This window comes from Ixodes scapularis, unplaced genomic scaffold (assembly GCF_016920785.2).
Source record: "Ixodes scapularis isolate PalLabHiFi unplaced genomic scaffold, ASM1692078v2 PGA_scaffold1__304_contigs__length_218370807, whole genome shotgun sequence".
NCBI classification, from domain to species: domain Eukaryota; kingdom Metazoa; phylum Arthropoda; class Arachnida; order Ixodida; family Ixodidae; genus Ixodes; species Ixodes scapularis.
In genome coordinates, this window is record NW_024609846.1 from 83,235,522 (window position 1) to 83,257,053 (window position 21,532).

The 21,532-nt window shown below is 49.9% G+C and overlaps 1 protein-coding gene across 1 annotated transcript in view; it reads left to right on the plus strand.

Moving 5' to 3' along the window:
* The window catches only part of LOC121046096 (neprilysin-4-like), an 85,230-nt gene that overhangs the window by 41,204 nt on the left and 22,494 nt on the right, over positions 1–21,532 (plus strand). The window contains exons 11-14 of the mRNA XM_042290249.1: positions 3,397–3,631; positions 11,318–11,416; positions 12,646–12,723; positions 16,657–16,763. Coding sequence (XP_042146183.1) covers positions 3,397–3,631; positions 11,318–11,416; positions 12,646–12,723; positions 16,657–16,763 — 519 coding nt within the window. The remainder of the gene's footprint in view (positions 1–3,396; positions 3,632–11,317; positions 11,417–12,645; positions 12,724–16,656; positions 16,764–21,532) is intronic.

The following is a 21,532-nucleotide window of genomic DNA, read 5'->3' on the forward strand; positions in this document are numbered from 1 at the left end:
ATATTTCATTGTGGATGAACGACGAAGACGTACTAGATGTGCTTATATCGAACCGCAGGAAGCGTCAAAGCAGCCATGAAATATTTTACTATTTGATGCAATATTTTGAGTACTAACCTCCAATTTCTATCACTGACACGTTCGCTGCCGCTGTTTCCCCCGTTGCCGCACTGGCGGATGCCATGACTCGAACAAAGAAACGTACACAATGTGCTCGAAGACGCAGATCGCAACACACGAGTCGTACCCTGGAGCGACTATCCAGCGCTTCAAAGCGCCCAATCAACGAAAATAAGCCAAAAAACCCACCAGCGGCACTCCAAGGAGCGCAGGGGATCGCTATTCAGGAAAACCGATAGAACTACCTTTTCAACAATTTCTAGCCTCACCCGGCGGCGGAAATAAGCCTTCAACTAAGTGTTGGAAATGATGGAATCGAGTCAGTCACAACTGCAAATTATCCATATTAAGATAAATTCAGTTACAAAATTTTACAAGCTGAAACAGCAATTATCACGAGAAAACTGGCACGTACCTTGCGAGCGTACCCCATGTTCATCGGTGGTACAGCGTTCGGTGCGCGCTCCATTCACAAGCTGTTCCGAGCACAGTCGAGAAGATGGTGTTGAGGAAATGTCTTTTCGGTTTACGAACGCAACCCACTGCCGCCAAGACCGGGGTCATGTGGAAAGCGATGGAGCTTAAAGACATTGCAGCCGCTCTCGCCTTGCCGGATTCATTGCAAGCTACATAGGTCCTTGGGCGGTATTCGACGTTTTCTGTTGTTATTCGTGCACCCTATGACCGAGCAATGGTGTCCCGATGACCGGGGAACTGTTGCCATCGAAGCCCGTTACTCTAATTAAGTTTGCGAGTTCAAAACAGAAAAGAAAGCGCGAACGAAGTTGGGCACAGCAGACACCCAACACCGGCCAAGCCTCTCATCCGGGACTTTTACTCTTTCTACACATTCAGAAAGGGGGAAAGCGCCGGTAGCCCTTTCCCCTTTTCTCTCTTGCCCTCTTTCAGTAAAACGGTCTGTATACCTAGAAAATAGACGTGAAAAACTGGGATTTATTAAAACGAAAAACACTGGAAGGTGACTAATGCTTCAAAAAAAAACGAGAAAGAAAGCGATGCGCTACTTTTAGCTGAAGTAACGCGTGTCTTTTGAAACTGGGTAACGACTAACGCGCGCTTAGTTACGTTTTGAGCGAGTAACGAGTAAAGTACTTAAAGGGGCCCACCAACACTTTTTTGACCGGTTTGAAGTTCGCGCTGAAACGGAGCTCCATGAAAGCAGGAACACCCAGGAAAAAAAATATTGCAGAAATTCGCAATATTTTGTGAGTTATTAGAAAACTAAATATTGCGGAAAACAACTTTAAATAAGCAAAACATTGCGCTTCATGACGTAAAATGAAACAGTGTAGCGATTGGAGCAAAGCGTCGGCCCGGGCGATTGGAGCAAAGCGTCGGCCCCACTGATCTGTATTGTAATAGGCTGGATCGCGGATCGCGGCGTCGGCAGCTGGGGCCGGGTGTCGCCACCGGCGGCCATTCGTTGACACCAGCCAATGCATGGGACTCTATGGGAAGGACGAGAAAAAGTGCCGTTTTCCCCTGCTTCTAAGCTGTTCTCGGCACTGAAACTTTTTGGGTGCTTTTCGATAAGCCCGTCAAATAGCTTGCTTACAAACATTAAAACTGACAGCCCTCTCAATTCTTATAAATAAATATTTTGTGGCCGAGAGTGACTCCGCAGTAGTGCAGCTCAATGATGCGAGTTACCTAGAGTTACCGCGGAGTCGGTGGCGGTTTCGTTGAGTTGGGTTTAGCAGACGACAAGCTCGAAGGCTTTGCAACGTGGAATTCGCTGACTCCGGGAAAGCCGCTGTCGAGATGGAACTTCTTTGTCATTCATCAACCTCTGGCCTTCCCTGAGGACGGTCTAAATGACGGCAGGTTCCTTTGTTTACTTCATTACGAGAGCAAGCTTCCCTGCTCAGCCGTAGGTGCTCCGGTACGTTTGATTTTTTTATTCGGCGACCGGACGTTTGACAAATCCCGATTCGATCTCCAAACACCCGACATAAGGATCGCAGCGCACAATAAAATACCGGCCTCCGAGCACAGCGTACATGCTTCAATATGTTTAGTTCTGTGCGTTTCTCCCATAGACTTGCGTGTATTGCCTGGTGTCAAGCAATGGCCGCCGGTGGCGACACCGACGGGCTCCCGATCCGCGATCCAGCCTACTAAAATAGAGATCAGTTTTCGGCCCGGTCGGCTCGTCGGCCATTAGGCCTAGCTGCAACAACCATCGTAGCTTTGGGATCGGGTTGCCATCATCGATGAATTTACCGGGCTTGTCGGATTTTGAGTGCGGAGCTGGGCGTCGCGCCGTACGAGGACACTCCACGCAAGCGCCGCGACGCGTCTCTGCCTCGGTCCGCTTCGAGTGCCTCGGAAGACTCGTCTCCCGCAACTCCGCCACCGGAGCCACCTTGGCGAGTAGGAGCTACATACTGGTGAGCGGCCCCGTTGGGCAAAAGCTGGGTCCTGTCGCCGCACTTCACTCGAACAGTGAAAAGTCTGTCACAGTACTAAAATAAAAGAAAATAAGGGTTCTCCTGGCTCCTCTTACTGCTTTTAGTTGACCGGGACCGGGGGCGCACAAGTGAAAATACGATGCGCGTTGTCTGCACTTGTCGTCTGCTCGCAATGGTAGGTCGCGGACGCCGCTGGGAGGCGCGCATGAGCGACAAGGCGTTGTTTTCGCCCTTTTTGAACTTTACTTTTCAACTTTATTAGCTCTGTAAAAATGACTTGTTAGAGAAATAATGACGGTTAACGTGTGATATACTTTATTTCGCTTCAAAATTCCTGGGACGGCTCTCGCCAATCACGAAACCCAGAGAATGTGACGTATAGTGAAAGGGAGCGCCGTTATGCGCGCGCATTCGGCACCTCGCGGCGCCACCGTCGGAGGAGGTGTTTCCGAGTTGTCAAATTAAAATATGATGCGCTAATATTTTCAAACTCTTTTGTTGTCCACTGGTTTTCCGGGACTACTAGCGTGTAGAAACCGCAAAAAAAAGTCGACGCTCAAATACTGTTGGAGGGCCCCTTTAAGTTAGGTGACAGGTTAAGAGTTCAGGGGAAGCTCATCACACCTCTTTGCACTTCAGCAGAACGACCGTTGAAGAGGAGGCGATCTCCACTTCATCGTTTGCTCTGCTAGCGTGGATAGAGGTGGAAGGAGTTTCTCCTGAACTCTTAACCTGTCACCGACTATAGCAACTTTTGGAGCGAGTATCAAATAACGGTATTTAGTTACTCTTCTAGTGGCATGGACATTTCTACGCTACTGGCCCGTGCGTTTTTCGTCGGCAGGAAGACGATTGTGGACTACGTGGGCTGGCGGCTCCTGGTGGCCTTCTCGCCGTTCCTGCCGGACGCGTTCCGACCACTGACGTCCCTCACGCTGCGCGGCAGCGTCAACCTGTTCGCGTCACCGCCGCGCTGGTACTCCTGCTACGAAACGGTGGCTCGCGTGATGCAGTACGCGATATCGGCCGCCTACGCTCATCGCTACCTCAAGGGCAAGGCCAGAGCCATCAGGAGGGATGTAAGTCCCTTCGCACAAGCACCACGCTGACCGAAAAACACTGCCGAGCGGAGGAGAGAACTGACAGCGTACCATGCACTTTCAGACATGTATGATACGCCGCGAGCGTATTTGCAAACGGTAGGCGATACGTGGCACGGCAACGCCGCTCGCGCCAGATTGGCTACTCCTCGAAAAGGAAGCTGCATTGCCACACATAGCAACGGGCGGTTGCTGCGCCGGCCAGCAGGGGGCGCGTTTTAACCCCCCCCCCTCCCCCCCCCCCCCTCTCCCCTTCCATTCACGGCGCATCGCGGCGACGACGCGTGCCGCTTCGCGGCGACGTTGCGCGTGTGTATCACTGGGGTGCGTGAATGAGCCGCCGCAGACTATCGCCGTGAAGCGGCGTGACCGGAAGTTGGGAGAGGGGTTTAAGACGCGCCCCAGCGATATACGGACAACGCCCACTGCCATAGCCTCCTCTATACGGAGAAAGCCTGGCACATCGACGACGGAGCCATAGAGCGCGCGGCCGCAGGAAAAAGGAGAGGAGGAGCGCGCCGAACGGTGACCAATATGGTAGCGCAGAGCAGAAAGGGCAGACCTACACAGCGAGCGCTTGGGTCACGAGCGGCCGCTCCCCGAACCACGCTTGTTTTTGTGTTTTCGTCACCGCCGTTTTCGTGCTCCGGGAGAAACGGGCGCGGCGATTCGAAAGGGCGCAGGGAGAAACGGGAAAGGGTGGACGTTGAGTTTCTCCTATCCACGACAGCGACAAGAAAAGAGAGAAAAAAAAAAGATTGTTTTTGCGTTTGGCCGCTCGCTCTTTTGTGGCGCTAGCGGGTAAGGTTCTCTCCGCTCCCGCTTCTCCGCCCCTCCTTTCCCATTTACGGCGGCCGTCTTTTCACGCGACGCGCCAGGCTTTCTCCGTATAGACCTTTTCACCCTCCGCCGCATGGGCGCTGCCATCTTGGAATCACGTGATGCGGCCGCCATTAGGTTGCTTCAACTTGTTGCTCCGCTCTCCCGCCCGCGCCTTGGCGGATGCGTTGAATTCGTGTTTTTCGTCGCGTTTCACCGCGTCTCTTGCCTTACTCCGTAAAGTGCCGTCCGATACTTATACTTACCATGCAATTGCATTATATCATTATGCGTGGAAGCCAGTTCCGCCCTCCCTTGGCCACTGTGTCGAAGTTTCTGCGGCAACTTCTGTAGTTGATTTTGTAACACGTTTTGAATATTTTTTACCGTCGGCGTGCGGGATACGTGTGAAAAGGTTTTATAGAAACAGGAATCAGCGTTAGCACTTGCGCACATTGAATACATATATGACTTGAAGAGAGCCTCGAGGGGGACCATTTGCAATAGGAAGCCCAATGTTATTATATATATATATGAGTGCGCATTGGTGTCAAGGAAGAAAACAAAAACACTCGGCGTAATTAGCCACGCGTTTTTCCTGAAAACATGGTGTTTTGTAGTTCCAACAGATCGAAAACAGTTTCTTTTGATTACACTAGGGAACTAGTGGACAAGGCGCGGGAACAAACATTTAGTTGGAATTATTTTTAATGCTAGAAACAATGGTACCTTAACATTAGACAACTTGTTTGTTCGCAATATCACACCTATATCTGTTTTACGTTCTTAATCGTAAAACAGATATAGGTTTGATATTGCATATATATCTAAGATATATCTAAGCGTGTGCGATATAAGCATTCGCTTTATCGGTTTATTTATGAATTCCACGGAGTTGTATATCCTGCTTGGTTACATGTCTATATAGTCTTTCAGTTGCTTAAGTCATTTTTAATATAACCATGCAGTTTCAATTAATTTATTTCAACACAGATATTGAACTTTACGCGGGGAGTTCAAATATTTGTGTTAGGTTAGGTTAGGTTAGGTTAGGTTAGGTTAGGTTTTGATAGTCCAGCCTAGGGCTGGTCTATCAAAATATTTCTCGAGCGCTTAATTTCTTTAAATAAAACAGGTCGAGACAATATCACTTTTTTATATTATCTACGTGATTATATTAAACTTTTCTAGTCATTATTAAAGACGTTTTCAGTCTTGAAGTTAGAAAAGGTTAATGTACGGAAACCAAACATCGAACAGTAAACCAGCCAGTTCATCTGTTCTTGGTGATTCAGCAGATTGTTAATCATGTTGTCGACCTGATTTTTCACTAAGCACTCATGCAATATAGTCCGTTGCAATATAAGAAGATCAGTTCAATATCTGACTTGAGTGCGAGCTATCTACTTCCGTACCGCTCGGTGCACGGACAGCCAAAGCACGGCGGAAGGCAACGAGCGCAGGCTGGAGGAGGAGCTTGTCCAGCTCTTTATTTTTTTTTTCTTCTTAAAATTAGTGTTCGCAGGTACGGCCGTGTACAATGGTACTTTTCACTGTGCATTAGCGCAGTTATTTCACCGCCGAACCTGGCCGAAATTAATGATGGACGGAATCAGACACATATATTGTTAGTAAAAAAAGGTCGCAATTTAGGCTCGAAACCACTTCGTGGTTTGCCAAGTGGCTCAATACTATTGTTTCATTCGCTGTGTGCTACTAGAAAGAAATTCATATCGCAAAATCAATCGAAAGTGGCATAAAACAGCCTCACAATCGCGTGCACGTTGAAACCGAAACCGACCTTTTTGAAGCAACCCAATGGCGCCGAGTGCGCCAGCGCCCTCTACCCGCCGGTCAGGCAACTACTGAAATGAAAAGGTCTATAGAGGAGGCTATGCCACTGCGAAGGCCAGTGACAGACGCGCAACGCCCACTGCCGGCCGGCGCAGCAACCTGCCTTGCCACGTGTAGCAACGCAGCGTCCTCCTCGAGGGGCAGCCAATCCGGCACGAGTGGCCTTGCCATGCCGCGTATCGACCTTTTACAAATACGCCTCCCGCGATCCACTTCCCCTAAACGAATTATGGGAACGTCCTGTATTGCTACCGCAGCCTCTATTACGCGACACTAAAGAGAGAAAGAGAGAGAGAGGGTAGCGCACTTGCTCCGTCTATCATCCTCTCTTTTTATCTCGCCTCCGTGTTTCCTTTGCTTTTAACAACATCACCTAGAGTCAAGGCCGCAGCGCTTAGAGGCATGACGTCGCCGACGTCAGAACAAGCAGGCGATCCTGAAAGTTTGGCTTCTCCATAGGCTTCTCTTTGGGTGTTTCTACTTTTCTGTTCTTCTTTCTTTCCGGACACACGGCTATCCGAACGCCGTGGTAATAGTTGGGCCGTTATCAAAATGTTGCTAAACACAATCTTAAGTTCACCCGTTTGTATAAGTTTTAATTTTTATGATAAGAACCATATATCTTCATTTCGTTTCTGAGGCTGGGATTGCAAGTTTATAAACATGGTATTCCAAGGTAAAAATAAACGAGTAATGGCGGAACTTCTGTGACCGAGTTAACTTCCGGTTGTCCAGCTTGTTTATGTTTTCTCGGAGAAAAATCAGAAAAGGCATGTCGGAAACTGGGCGCAAGATAGATCGGTGTGTGTTTCTGGACCATACGGCGCCAAGAAAAAACACCGCGGCTCATTTTATTTGGCCTCCGTGGTGAAAGTTACGTGGCCCTACGTGACGGCCCAGTGGAAACTTGTGTACACGTGAGGAAAAACGCCCACAAATCAACCGAGACATGCAATTGTTTCGTGTTTTTTGTGCACGCGAGAGTGTGTGAGAACATCATCAATTGCGCGGCGTCGCCGTCGTGAGCATACCTCGGCAAACCTCACTCATGAGGGCCCTCACTCACCCTCACTCACCCTCATCTTCACAGGTGAGGTGAGGGTGAGTGAGTTTCTGAACCAGCAAAATTCATGAGTGTGAGGGTGAGTGAGGGCCACGAGGGCCGTGAGGGCTGTGAGGGCGGTGAGGGCCGTGAGGGCCGTGAGGGCCGTGAGGGCCGTGAGGGCCGTGAGTGCGGTGAGGGCCGTGAGGGCCGTGAGGGCCGTGAGGGCGGTGAGGAGCGTGAGGGCAGTGAGGGCGGTAGGGTATGAGGGCCATGAATGCGTGAGGGGCGTAAAGGCGGTGAGTGGCGTGAGGGCCATGAGCGCGTGAGTGGTGTGAGGGCGGTGAGTGCGTGAGGGGTGTGAGGGCCATGAGTGCGTGAGGGCAGTGAGTGGCATGAGAGGCGTGAGGGCCATGAGGGCCGTGAGGGCGGTGAGTGCATGAGGTGGTGTGAGGGCCATGAGTGCGTGAGGGCGGTGAGTGCGTGAGGCCCCCTTCAGATCGAGCATCTTTCTCAGCAATTTTGGTGTTAATGACGGGTTGTTCTCTAGCTTTCCCTAGATCGACACGAATTGCTGAGATCGGGCCCGGCTCGAAATAAGCAAGGAACTCGGAGCAATTCGAATACGTTTGAAGCGGCTGCATCCATTCAGGGACGCAAAATTTTCACGTGATTCCTCGTGCCAGTGATGATGACACCGAAAGACTTGGTTCTGGTTTGAAATCGATCGTTTTTTGGAAATAAACTGTTTCAGAAAGGTGCATTAGTTTTCTTAACGAGATTTAAATGCATAAAAACACGTTTATAACGCGTAATTGTGTCGAAATAGCGCAAGAAAAATTCAATTTTATGATGACGATGGCAAATTGCAACAATTGGTTGCTGCGTGTGATCGCGGGCGGCCCGTGTTGCTGGTGTTGCGACGTAAAGTTTCTGGGCGAAATTGCCCCATCTGAAGCTGGCCTGAGTGGCGTGAGGGCCATCAGTGCGTGAGTGGCGTGAGGGGTGTGAGGGCCGCAAGGGCGGTGAGGGGCGTGAGAGCGGTGAGTGGCGTGAGGGCGGTGAGGGCCATGAGGGCGTTGAGGGCCATGAGGGCCGTGAGGGCGGTGAGGGCTATAAGTGCGTGAGGGCCGTGAGGGCGGTGAGGGCGGTGAGGGCCGTGAGGCCGGTGAGGGCCGTGAGGGCGATGAGTGGCGTGAGGGCGGTGAGTTTCGTGAGGGCCATGAGTGAGTGAGGGGCGTGAGGGCCGTGAGGGCCGTGAGGGTCGCGAGGCGGTGAGTGCGTGAGGGCCGTGAGGTTCAGTGAGGGTGAGTGAAGGGCTGAAGGTGAGTGTGACTGTGAGGGTGAGGGTGAGTGAGGGGCTGAAGGTGAGTGTAGCTGTGAGGGTGAGGGTGAGTGAGGGGCTTAGGTGAGTGTGACTGTGAGGGTGAGGGTGAGTGAGGGCGACCTAAATGCCGACCTCTGGTCGTGAGTGTTCGAGCTGGCCGAAGCGAAACTACGCTACGCCTGTCGGACGTAGTGAAGGAGCTAGGTTGCGAAGGATTGTGCCACTCGTGCTTTTCGACGACGAGTAGAGATATCGTGATTGGGAAAGAGCCGTCGCAGTCTGTACGATTGCGCCGCATTCCCCGCAAAAATCGAGGCGTTTTTTTGACGACGAGTGGTGATGTCATGATTGTGACAACGCCTACCGACCGCGGCGAGCACGTGAATGATATTCACAGGGGGTACAGGTGTAGATTCGGACGTCTAAAAGCTTTTTAGAGCGCAGCTCTTAGGCGCCCGTTTCCGGCTCGAGCGGCGTCGACGTCTCAGTCGCCGTCGACGTAACCGCGAGTTCACGTGGCCCCCCGAGGTCACCCCAAGGTCACGTGACTCATTAAGGTCACCCCAAGGTCACGTGACCCCCCGGAGGTCACGTGGTCCCCTCCCCGAGGTCACGTGACCCCCTCTCCCCACAAGTCACGTGACAGCCCCCCCCCCCCCCCCGAGGTCACATGACCCCCTCCCCCGAGGTCACGTGACCCCCCTGGAGCATATTCAATGAGGGGAGGAGGAGGAGGAGGGGTCTACCCTCCCCTCAGTGCCCTTGCCTCCTCCTCCTCAAGAGCTGCGCTCCAATTCGGCGTTACAGGGAGTTGTAAACGGCTTTCACTTTTTAGATTCTAGAACCCAGGCGATAAAGTAAGAAAACCCAGTTTCGCGTCCGGGGGGATGTGTTACGATCGCGCGGCACTCGTATGGGGACATATCTGTTTGAACTGTTCTACTTGGGCAGGCACAAACGTTGGCCGACACACAAGCGCTGTTGTGCTTCACGACGTGGGCGAGTAATAAAATAAAAAAAAATGGTACCAGTGGTTTGTGCTTCACGTCTTGCTTTGATCGTGTCACGAACAAAACGCTGGTTGCATGCTGAAAAGAAAAAAAAAATTCTGGCTCTCGAAATTCAAAATTGACGTGTCTGAAATTGACGTGGAACCGAACCCCAAACTCGGTTCCGTAAGAAAAGGTCCCTTTCATTCTGAAGTCATCCGCTGACACAAGCTCTCAAAATTTACGTTTTTCTTTTCAGTTTGTTCGTGCGGCGTTTTTGTTAAAGTTTGATCAGGGCCACTCATAGAAACTATCTCTTCCTAAGCTCGCATGCGCACGAAAAATAATGTCAGCAAGTAATTCTGCTCTAAGATAAGAAGAAAATCGATAAAACTGTTATGGTATATATGTATTAAATATTTTATGCGGTACATAGCTAGTTGTTTTGTGTTATGAAAACCTGCGTTGCTAAAATAAAAACGTTATATTTGGGCGATTATGAATTATTCTTTCAATCAATCTTCATTTGCATGAGAACTCAAGTGTGTTTCAGTCGATCAAGTATGTTCGCTGTCCGGAAGAGTCGAATGTTTGCATCTTTAATCGACGCGCGCGTGGCAGGAAAGGACGCTAATCACACCAGTCGGAGACGCGTTCCAGGCACCATAGCGTTGCCTTCAAGCAAGGGCTCCTCTGTCGTCTGCCACATCTTGGTCTATACAGGCCGTTCCCAGCATTATTTTCGGCGCCGGGGTGTTGCCTACTTTGAAACAAGGCTTATTGTTGAAAATGTATAACACACAAGAACGGTTTTCAACGCCCTGCGTGCTGTCCATCTTGCTTCCCTCACTCTCGGGCTTCCACAGCGTTGTGCAGTCATCGGCTTGCCTTTAATCAGTAATGCCAATGACAAAAGTTTTGGTCTCGATGGCGAAAGGGATGTACGCCTCGTTTGCCACTGATACTGGATTACTGCTGGGACACTCGTCCTTCTGAGTGACTAGATTGGTTAAAGGCAGGCTAATGATTGATGTTAAGATTCTTTGGTGGAGCTGTGGACAGGTAGGCCTTCTAGGAGCGTGACGTCATCTTACAAAACGTCACACCTAATGTAATCTCAAAAATCCCGTGAGAGGGAGACAGAGCCAGCAAACTTTGTGTTTGTGTTGTCCCTCCACACGCTCCTGGGTTGCGAAGTCTGCATAACTGATGAACTTCCCGCACAGCACTTTGAGCGCTATTCAGATACGATCTACGGTGGAAGCTCGGCGAATGGCGAGGCCGGAGTTTCCGCGGTTCACGCCACACCAAGTGTCCCACCGCGGACTTCATTGGGTGTCCAGCGATAACGCTTTTCCGTCTTCGTTGTTCGCGCTCCTTTGTAGGTTGCGGTCATGGGCTTTCCCAATGCCCTGCGGGAAAGTAGACGCAAGTACAATTTTTAAGAGTGTGTAACGGTTCACGGCGCTTTCTTCAGTCGAAGCAGGTTGTTTTTTCGACTTTATTAGATTCCCAGTTCCTTCTGAAAGTTGTTAGGCAAATTGCTAACTATAGGTGCTCTGACATTGTTTCAGAGTTCAGTCCAGTTCATCGTAGCTTCGCACTTGGGATTTTCTTACGACTGATTTGTGCAGGTGAAGCAGAAGTACACCCTCATCAGCGAGCGGGTGTTCGAAGCTATCCAGCGCTCCAGCTGGATCCACGTGAAGACCAGACGAATTATTCACCAAAAGGTTCGTGTTTTCGTGCATATTGATGACATCTGCATTATTGTTTACAACGAGCGTTTTACTTTTTGGCTAATAATTATGCGGAGCAATTGATCGTTTAACTTGCCTATTAATCGTGCGATTCATTGGTCGCCAACTAATTTCTTCACCAATTAATTGGTCAAAAGTGGACGTTTGTTTTTTATAGGATATCTACGCTTATCATCCTCGTCGTGGCTGTCGAACTCTATGCCAAGAACTTAATTCCTGACGCCACTTCTGCTCCTCCGGAACGCCATGTTTACGAAACACGCAACCGCGAACGATTTTTGTTGTTTTTGCTTCTACAATAAATATGCATCAAAACACAAAACGCCTGAGAACATCTAGAGCAAAAGCTATTAACCAAAACACAAGCAGCATAAAAGAATGTCGCGATGATTCATTTATAAATTATGAACAAACTTTCCTGGAAACCTGTGAATCGCTGGCTCTTCTGCACCGCTTTGACCTCTTCCGCCGCGAGGCAGCTTAGTGCGGGCATGCAGAGTTGACTGGCTGATTGTAGTCTCAAAGCGCATTGTAGCTACAGAAGTGGTTAAGCCAGCTTGAAAGTTGACATGTCAGATTATTTGTATTAGAAAACTTGACGAATTGCAAGGTCAATACGAATACCAACAATAGCGCTTTACAAAGATGTAGTTATACTTACAGTTCGGCACTACTTAACCGTGTCTCAACCTCGACACTATACCTATTAGCCGATTTAATTACTGAAGTGAAGTTAACAGATTAGTGGTTTAAGCTTTTTTCATTGCTATGCCGCCGTAGCCAATAAGGTTACTGAAAACAATCCATATTTCTTGACCTTCGTTTTGTAAGTAAAACAATAAAATGTTCTTTTTTTCTAGTTCAAAGCATTAGAGGTGTTGGATGTGCTTTCTGTATTGCTTATTACAGCCAAGATTGATAATTATTGAAAACCAAAATTAACTTAGATGATACTGGAGTCAAAGAAAAAATATAAATAAATAAAACGCGTACTAAAAAAAAGTAAATCAAACCTGCAGAGTTAGAGATGGTATCTGTCCTGCCTTCTCCTATCCTTTTTACATTTCGTAATTTTTGGTTTTCCACTTACCTTAGAATCGAATTAATTTATATCACGGTTAACATAACCATCTCACCAGCACTCTATCAAATATTTAACTTAATAAATACATTGGAATGTCCCGCTTTTTTTTTGTTTTCAGATGACGTCGCTTACACTCTACCTCCTTTATCCTTCCTTCGTCGAAAACGAGTTCGCCATATCCGCCTTCTATCATATTGTGAGTTGCGTTTATTCTCGGGCGTATCAGGGGGGGCGGTCTCTGAATGCCTACTGCACTGCAGTGACGCGTCTTTAAGTAGTTCAGCCCATGAGAAGGTAAAATGGTGTCGTGCTTCAATGGTCACGTGATCTCGAGATCTAAAGAGTGCTATCTGACAAAGACACTTCAGGAGCATCAGGGTCAGATATCGCTTGCTTTCTCAAGGCTGGATCACATATTTGCTTTTGACCCTGATCGACTGCGTCACGATTGCTTATGATCGCTTATGACGAGAGAATACGCAGGCGCCATCTATCAAATAGCGCTGGAACAATTTCGATCTGCGTAACACTTGGCTGAAGTTTTCCCAGTACCTACGAGGTCACATTTACACTCTATATGAGAAAAGGTTGCTTATGATTTTGCCAGAATTAATTCAAGCAGACGGTGAAGATTGATGCTTCATATAGGTAATATTCAGACTCATCGCCCCACCCCGAGTCATCGCTCACCCCACATTTTAAACAAATATTGAATTAAAAAAAGCGCCTACAAATATTTTGACGCAGACTCTGCGATCCGAACATTCAGTTTATAATTCTTTTCGCCTTAAGCCCACACGCAGAGGACGCTACGAGCTGATGTGACAAATCAGACAGCGTCAAATGAGCACCATCATGGTGTTCGTCATGTTTTTGTGCGCGGTCTATATCACTGAACCAATCAAAAACAGGAGAGACCTAGTGACTTGCTCTTTTGACGCTGCTTGATCGGTCCTATTACCTGATAGCGTCGGCTCTGACTGGGCTTAGGCAGAAACGAAGTAAACCTGAATGACGAGGCCGTGGGCCTTAAGGTTGGAAGACGGCCGTGACAAAGTAAAAAGAAGGAAGGAAAGACACTTCACTTTGTGTACGCATTTCCTCCCCGATTTTCGCGACCCCAAAGTCGGAGTACATCCGTGCGAAAGGAAAGCAATAAAGATAACAAAATGAAAGTTGTTTTGCTTACAGAAAGTTTCTTTGGACAAAAAGAAAGTTGTAAGGATAACACTAGCCGTAACCAATTCAGCGATCGCAAGGTCAGCGAACGCCCCCATATTCCAAAATATAACCGCGGAGTGTAAGGTCCAGATCTTCGCGACCCCGGTTGTTAAGGTTATGTGAAGTTTGAGACAAAGCCAAGGGGTAAATGAAGATTTGCTGGAAAGCCGCACAGACAAAGCGTCCGATTTCGATCATGCAGCAAAGCGGTGTAAACCTGCGTGGATTGCACGCGGCGCACGGACGCATGCATGGATGCACCAAACAAGAAGTTGCGCAAGAGCCTGCTCCTTGTCATTGACGAGGCGCCCGACTTGGCCTGACTGACGCCAAAGTATTTGCCAAGGCGACCGCCGGCTCTCCCGTTTGCCTAGCATCGCTCTTCGTCCCTTTTTCGCTCGATCACTCGTTTCGCCTCGTTGGTTTCCCTATTGTTGACTTTTCTTTTCCTAACGAAGGAAGATGGCGGCTTGAGAAACGTGCTTTTACGAAACAAGCGTTCGCGCTGTATGCCGATCAGCTCTATTAATCGCGCGTAGTAAGCAACGTACTTCGCGATAGTAAAACATTATTTCATGAGCATTTCTTGCTTAAAACAACGAAGCTTTTCGAGTGTTGAGCTTAATGTGCGTCATGTGCAGCCGTGCTAAATAAATGTAGAAAAAAGGCGTTTTTCTAGCTTTTTCTAAACTTTTTGTACTTACCCACCTAGTCATGGCCCACCCCCATTTTTTTGTGAATTTCAGGCGGCAGGGGAATGGGCGAGGACTCGGGATATTACGGTACGCAGATTGGAAGAGTTCCATGGCTACTCAACATAGGCCTTCTCGTCGTAAGCGGTTGCAAGCGGTTGTAACCTAGATGACAAGGCCTGCTCGTGACGTCATCGTTAGTGGATCCCCGACCCGCCCCAAGCGGCAAATACGCCGAAGCTCGACGAGACTCACCGCAAAGTGCCATGCAGGCGCGTTCGCCTTGGCAACGCCGCTTGCTGACTTTTGTGCTTGTGGTGGGACGCTGCAAGGCGCACGGAAGGCGATGCTGACGCAAGCTAGGTGGCGCTATGTGTAGATTTACTTGTGATGACGTGGGTGGAGGGAGGCAAAGACTTCGTCGTCTAGGTGGTATTGTGGCAAGGCAGTCGATCACACTCAAACGAAAACATGTGAACAAGACTTCAATAGCTTACAATGATTCAAACAGACTGCTTGATGTTCCGAATGCATCACGGGGCTAGTGTACGCGCAGGTGACAACTCGAACAGCGAACGGTGTACACCGACTACACTCTTACGTCACACCGCGGCGGTGGCGCTTCGGGTGAACTTTTAGTCAGGGGGTGCGGGCGGAAGTCGCCATGCGGGCCGGTTGCATTCCTGTGTTGTTTTTAGATGAAACCAGACTAAAACCTGCCTTCTCGTCAAAACGCAGCGACTGGGGGCTGTACCAAAAGAACCGGAAAAGGTTCAAATATCAGTTTTCATGTGTTTTCTGCCTGCCCGGTTCGACCGAGAACGTGGATAGGTGCCGTGGAAAGGAAAAACCATACGTCGTCGAACCGCGATTGCTTGTGCGGGAAGCACTTTGGGTTGAATTCACGGACACTTGTGGTCGTTAGATTTATTTGTTTTGTTTCAACATGAACGTGGGAAGATTGTCAAGTTGTCCGGACCACCCGCGGAGCACGTTCACTGCGTCTTTAAGTTGAAACGGCCGCCTGATCGCTCGAACTGTCATCTGCTTATCAAAAGTGTCGTGTGCTCGTTCAAACGACAGCGACCCGTAGACCAAACGCTGACCCGGTAATTGCGATATGATGTAAGTGTAGGCCTAAAAAGTCTCATGGGTTTCAAGGTTGTTTGGGGTAAGAAGGCTCAGTGTAAGCATATGTTGATCATTGTTACCAGTGACAATCATCGACTTCGTATGCGTGGTTCGCTCTGGCCGATTCCGTTTGCGATTTTCAGTATCGACGTCGAGCATCGCATCTGCCGTCCACGCTTTTGCAGCCCCAGCGATGTCACGACTGAGACTAATGAGCAGAATCAGGCTTTAGCGTCCATCCTGCGGCGTTCACGCGGAATGAATTGCCGCACTCACATTATTTACGCGAAGTGTTTCGGTGTAACGAGCCTCATTAATTCCGCTGAGGCTGTTAAACTAGTAAGACATTGCTATGATTATAATGCAATTAAATGCAAAGGTGCAAGCGAGCTGGACATGAATGACGAAAAACCCGGACCGGGCGGATTTTTTCGGTCGCGCCCCAGTCACCTAGCTGTGTATGGAAATTTGTGTTTGTTCTTTGTCCTTCTTGTTCCCCTTATCCAGGGATTATTTTCGACATTGCTGTACTTCGTTCACCTTTAAGCTGAGACTAGAAGCTCCGCCTTCAGTGCGAACGTTCTGCCCTTGCTAAGTGTGAACGCTCAGGCACGCGCAACCAGAGCACCGCGAAAGTCAGCGAGCTCGCGTTAAAGGCGGAGCTTCTGGTCTCAGCTTAAAGACCGACGACCAGCTCGCGCTTTCCACTTTTCTCTCGCTCCCTCCTCTCCCCCCTTTTACCCTGTCCATCGTTGCCTGTTTCCCCTTCCCCGATGGTGAGGAGAATCTTCTGCCTTGCAGAATCTCGAGTCTGGTCGTCGGCCTTTGAAGGGGAACGGAGTGTATATAGGAAGACGTAGAGTTCACAATTCGAACGCGAAAAGTAGCACGGAAAATCACACCGACGCCGACAACACCACATTCCAATGGTTTGTTGACGCGGGACTACAGTGTAGTGGGATGGCGCGCTTCTTGCCCACACCACATCGCGCGTGCGCGGCGCAAATGGCGCGCTGCTAGAGGGCGCTCTGGTTTGTTTGTAAACATGAGTTTGTGTATAACTCTTGGGGACAAACCTTCCGCAGGTACCGGATGTGACGATGGACCACGTTCTGGAGAGTTACCACAAAACCCTGTCGGCGCTCAGCGAACACTATTGGCAGTGGCTCGTCGAGGACTGGATCGGCCCAGAGTATGCGTTGAGAAGGCATCTTCGTAACTCTCGTTTGGGTACTTCCGTAATCAGCTGTACATCGCTGAGTGGTTTTGGGAACTTTTTCAAGGATGCAGAATGACCAAAAATTGTAATGTTTGGCTTATATGTTGCAGACCACTTTAAGAATATAGACCGTTACTAATTTGAAGTAATACAGCCTCCCCTCCCCTCCATGCCCTCTTTCTAGACAGAACAAAAAAGAGGAACCTGACCGTTTTAATTTTGCGCGTTTTGCTTAGGTATAGCAGTACATGAATTCTTCCGGGCATACCTGAAATATGATATTATTAGAATATTAGCCGCGCTTTTTACACGAGTGCCCGCGCGTCTGCCTTTCCGCAAAGAGGCGGAGAGCGAATGGCGAAAAAAAAAATATCTGACACAAAAGTGCTGCCTTCGTGTTGACGCTGAGCGGACATGCTACTAAAAATGTACCGTTACCCCTTAACGAGTGTCGAAGGAAGTGCGCCACTTTAGTCTAAAAGTGGGTGTTATATGAGTTAATTTTCGAGTTACAGTAGACGGTGGTCGACGTGCAGTCCAGAAAATACGAAAGCGCTGTACGAAAAGGCGATAAAATTGAGGTAAAAGTCAGTCTAACAAACCTCGTTGATTTGTCTAATCCCCAGACTTGCGAGTGGTAACAGATTTTATAGAAACAGTCGGATAAAACAGACGCATTCAGTCAGCATCAAGTGCGATTATATACTTTCCTTATTGTTCGTCCTTCTCGGAGCTTCTGGATCGCGGCGCAAGTACAACTCAAGTTGAGAGAGCGAAGACACGGCTTGTGTTGCACGCATTTGCCGCTTCTTGATTGGCTCCATCGGACTGTGACGTCAGCTGCGGTCGGTCTTAAAGGGGAACGGAAAATAGTAGAGAGTTTTAGGGAACCGTTTTAGCACTTCCGATATGGTACAATGGGCCCTCCGGTGCGAACTGCGCAGATGCGAGTCTTCTGTGGTAGCGCACGCGCAGTTCGTACCGGAGGGCCCACCGTACCGTATCGATGTTCCAAAACGATTCCCTAAAACTCTATATTAGAGAGTTTTTGGGAATCCGTTTCTGCAGATCCGATATGGTACGATGGGCCCTCCGGTACGAACTGCGCAGATGCGTGTCTTCTGTGGTAGCGCACGCGCAGTTCGTACCGGAGGGCCCACCGTACCGTATCGATGTGCCAAAACGATTCCCTAAAACTCCCTATTAGAGAGTTTTTGGGAATCCGTTTCTGCAGATCCGATATGGTACGATGGGCCCTCCGGTACGAACTGCGCAGATGCGAGTCTTCTGTGGTAGCGCACGCGCAGTTCGTACCGGAGGGCCCACCATACCGCATTGATGTGCCAAAACGATTCCCTAAAACTCCCTATTAGAGAGTTTTTGGGAATCCGTTTCTGCAGATCCGATATGGTACGATGGGCCCTCCGGTACGAACTGCGCAGATACGAGTCTTCTGTGGTAGCGCACGCGCAGTTCGTACCGGAGGGCCCACCGTACCGTATCGATGTGCCAAAACGATTCCCTAAAACTCTATATTAGAGAGTTTTTGGGAATCCGTTTCTGCAGATCCGATATGGTACGATGGGCCCTCCGGTACGAACTGCGCAGATGCGTGTCTTCTGTGGTAGCGCACGCGCAGTTCGTACCGGAGGGCCCACCGTACCGTATCGATGTGCCAAAACGATTCCCTAAAACTCCCTATTAGAGAGTTTTTGGGAATCCGTTTCTGCAGATCCGATATGGTACGATGGGCCCTCCGGTACGAACTGCGCAGATGCGAGTCTTCTGTGGTAGCGCACGCGCAGTTCGTACCGGAGGGCCCACCATACCGCATTGATGTGCCAAAACGATTCCCTAAAACTCCCTATTAGAGAGTTTTTGGGAATCCGTTTCTGCAGATCCGATATGGTACGATGGGCCCTCCGGTACGAACTGCGCAGATGCGAGTCTTCTGTGGTAGCGCACGCGCAGTTCGTACCGGAGGGCCCACCATACCGCATTGATGTGCCAAAACGATTACCTAAAACTCCCTATTAGAGAGTTTTTGGGAATCCGTTTCTGCAGATCCGATATGGTACGATGGGCCCTCCGGTACGAACTGCGCAGATGCGAGTCTTCTGTGGTAGCGCGCGCGCAGTTCGTACCGGAGGGCCCACCGTACCGTATCGATGTTAAAACGATTCCCTAAAACTCCCTATTAGAGAGTTTTTGGGAATCCGTTTCTGCAGATCCGATATGGTACGATGGGCCCTCCGGTACGAACTGCGCAGATGCGAGTCTTCTGTGGTAGCGCACGCGCAGTTCGTACCGGAGGGCCCACCGTACCGTATCGATGTGCCAAAACGATTCCCTAAAACTCCCAATTAGAGAATTTTTGGGAATCCGTTTCTGCAGATCCGATATGGTACGATGGGCCCTCCGGTACGAACTGCGCAGATGCGAGTCTTCTGTGGTAGCGCACGCGCAGTTCGTACCGGAGGGCCCACCATACCGCATTGATGTGCCAAAACGATTACCTAAAACTCCCTATTAGAGAGTTTTTGGGAATCCGTTTCTGCAGATCCGATATGGTACGATGGGCCCTCCGGTACGAACTGCGCAGATGCGAGTCTTCTGTGGTAGCGCGCGCGCAGTTCGTACCGGAGGGCCCACCGTACCGTATCGATGTTAAAACGATTCCCTAAAACTCCCTATTAGAGAGTTTTTGGGAATCCGTTTCTGCAGATCCGATATGGTACGATGGGCCCTCCGGTACGAACTGCGCAGATGCGAGTCTTCTGTGGTAGCGCACGCGCAGTTCGTACCGGAGGGCCCACCATACCGCATTGATGTGCCAAAACGATTCCCTAAAACTCCCTATTAGAGAGTTTTTGGGAATTCGTTTCTGCAGATCCGATATGGTACGATGGGCCCTCCGGTACGAACTGCGCAGATGCGAGTCTTCTGTGGTAGCGCACGCGCAGTTCGTACCGGAGGGCCCACCGTACCGTATCGATGTGCCAAAACGATTCCCTAAAACTCCCAATTAGAGAATTTTTGGGAATCCGTTTCTGCAGATCCGATATGGTACGATGGGCCCTCCGGTACGAACTGCGCAGATGCGAGTCTTCTGTGGTACCGCGCGCGCAGTTCGTACCGGAGGGCCCACCGTACCGTATCGATGTGCCAAAACGATTCCCTAAAACTCCCTATTAGAGAGTTTTTGGGAATCCGTTTCTGCAGATCCGATATGGTACGATGGGCCCTCCGGTACGAACTGCGCAGATACGAGTCTTCTGTGGTAGCGCACGCGCAGTTCGTACCGGAGGGCCCACCGTACCGTATCGATGTGCCAAAACGATTCCCTAAAACTCTATATTAGAGAGTTTTTGGGAATCCGTTTCTGCAGATCCGATATGGTACGATGGGCCCTCCGGTACGAACTGCGCAGATACGAGTCTTCTGTGGTAGCGCACGCGCAGTTCGTACCGGAGGGCCCACCGTACCGTATCGATGTGCCAAAACGATTCCCTAAAACTCTATATTAGAGAGTTTTTGGGAATCCGTTTCTGCAGATCCGATATGGTACGATGGGCCCTCCGGTACGAACTGCGCAGATGCGAGTCTTCTGTGGTAGCGCACGCGCAGTTCGTACCGGAGGGCCCACCGTACCGTATCGATGTGCCAAAACGATTCCCTAAAACTCCCTATTAGAGAGTTTCTGGGAATCCGTTTCTGCAGATCCGATATGGTACGATGGGCCCTCCGGTACGAACTGCGCAGATGCGAGTCTTCTGTGGTAGCGCACGCGCAGTTCGTACCGGAGGGCCCACCATACCGCATTGATGTGCCAAAACGATTCCCTAAAACTCCCTATTAGAGAGTTTTTGGGAATCCGTTTCTGCAGATCCGATATGGTACGATGGGCCCTCCGGTACGAACTGCGCAGATGCGAGTCTTCTGTGGTAGCGCACGCGCAGTTCGTACCGGAGGGCCCACCGTACCGTATCGATGTGCCAAAACGATTCCCTAAAACTCCCAATTAGAGAATTTTGGGGGATCCGTTTCTGCAGATCCGATATGGTACGATGGGCCCTCCGGTACGAACTGCGCAGATGCGAGTCTTCTGTGGTAGCGCGCGCGCAGTTCGTACCGGAGGGCCCACCGTACCGTATCGATGTGCCAAGACGATTCCCTAAAACTCCCTATTAGAGAGTTTCTGGGAATCCGTTTCTGCAGATCCGATATGGTACGATGGGCCCTCCGGTACGAACTGCGCAGATGCGAGTCTTCTGTGGTAGCGCGCGCGCAGTTCGTACCGGAGGGCCCACCGTACCGTATCGATGTTAAAAACGATTCCCTAAAACTCCCAATTAGAGAATTTTGGGGGATCCGTTTCTGCAGATCCGATATGGTACGATGGGCCCTCCGGTACGAACTGCGCAGATGCGAGTCTTCTGTGGTAGCGCGCGCGCAGTTCGTACCGGAGGGCCCACCGTACCGTATCGATGTGCCAAGACGATTCCCTAAAACTCCCTATTAGAGAGTTTCTGGGAATCCGTTTCTGCAGATCCGATATGGTACGATAGGCCCTCCGGTACGAACTGCGCAGATGCGTGTCTTCTGTGGTAGCGCACGCGCAGTTCGTACCGGAGGGCACACCGTACCGTATCGATGTTAAAAACGATTCCCTAAAACTCCCAATTAGAGAATTTTGGGGGATCCGTTTCTGCAGATCCGATATGGTACGATGGGCCCTCCGG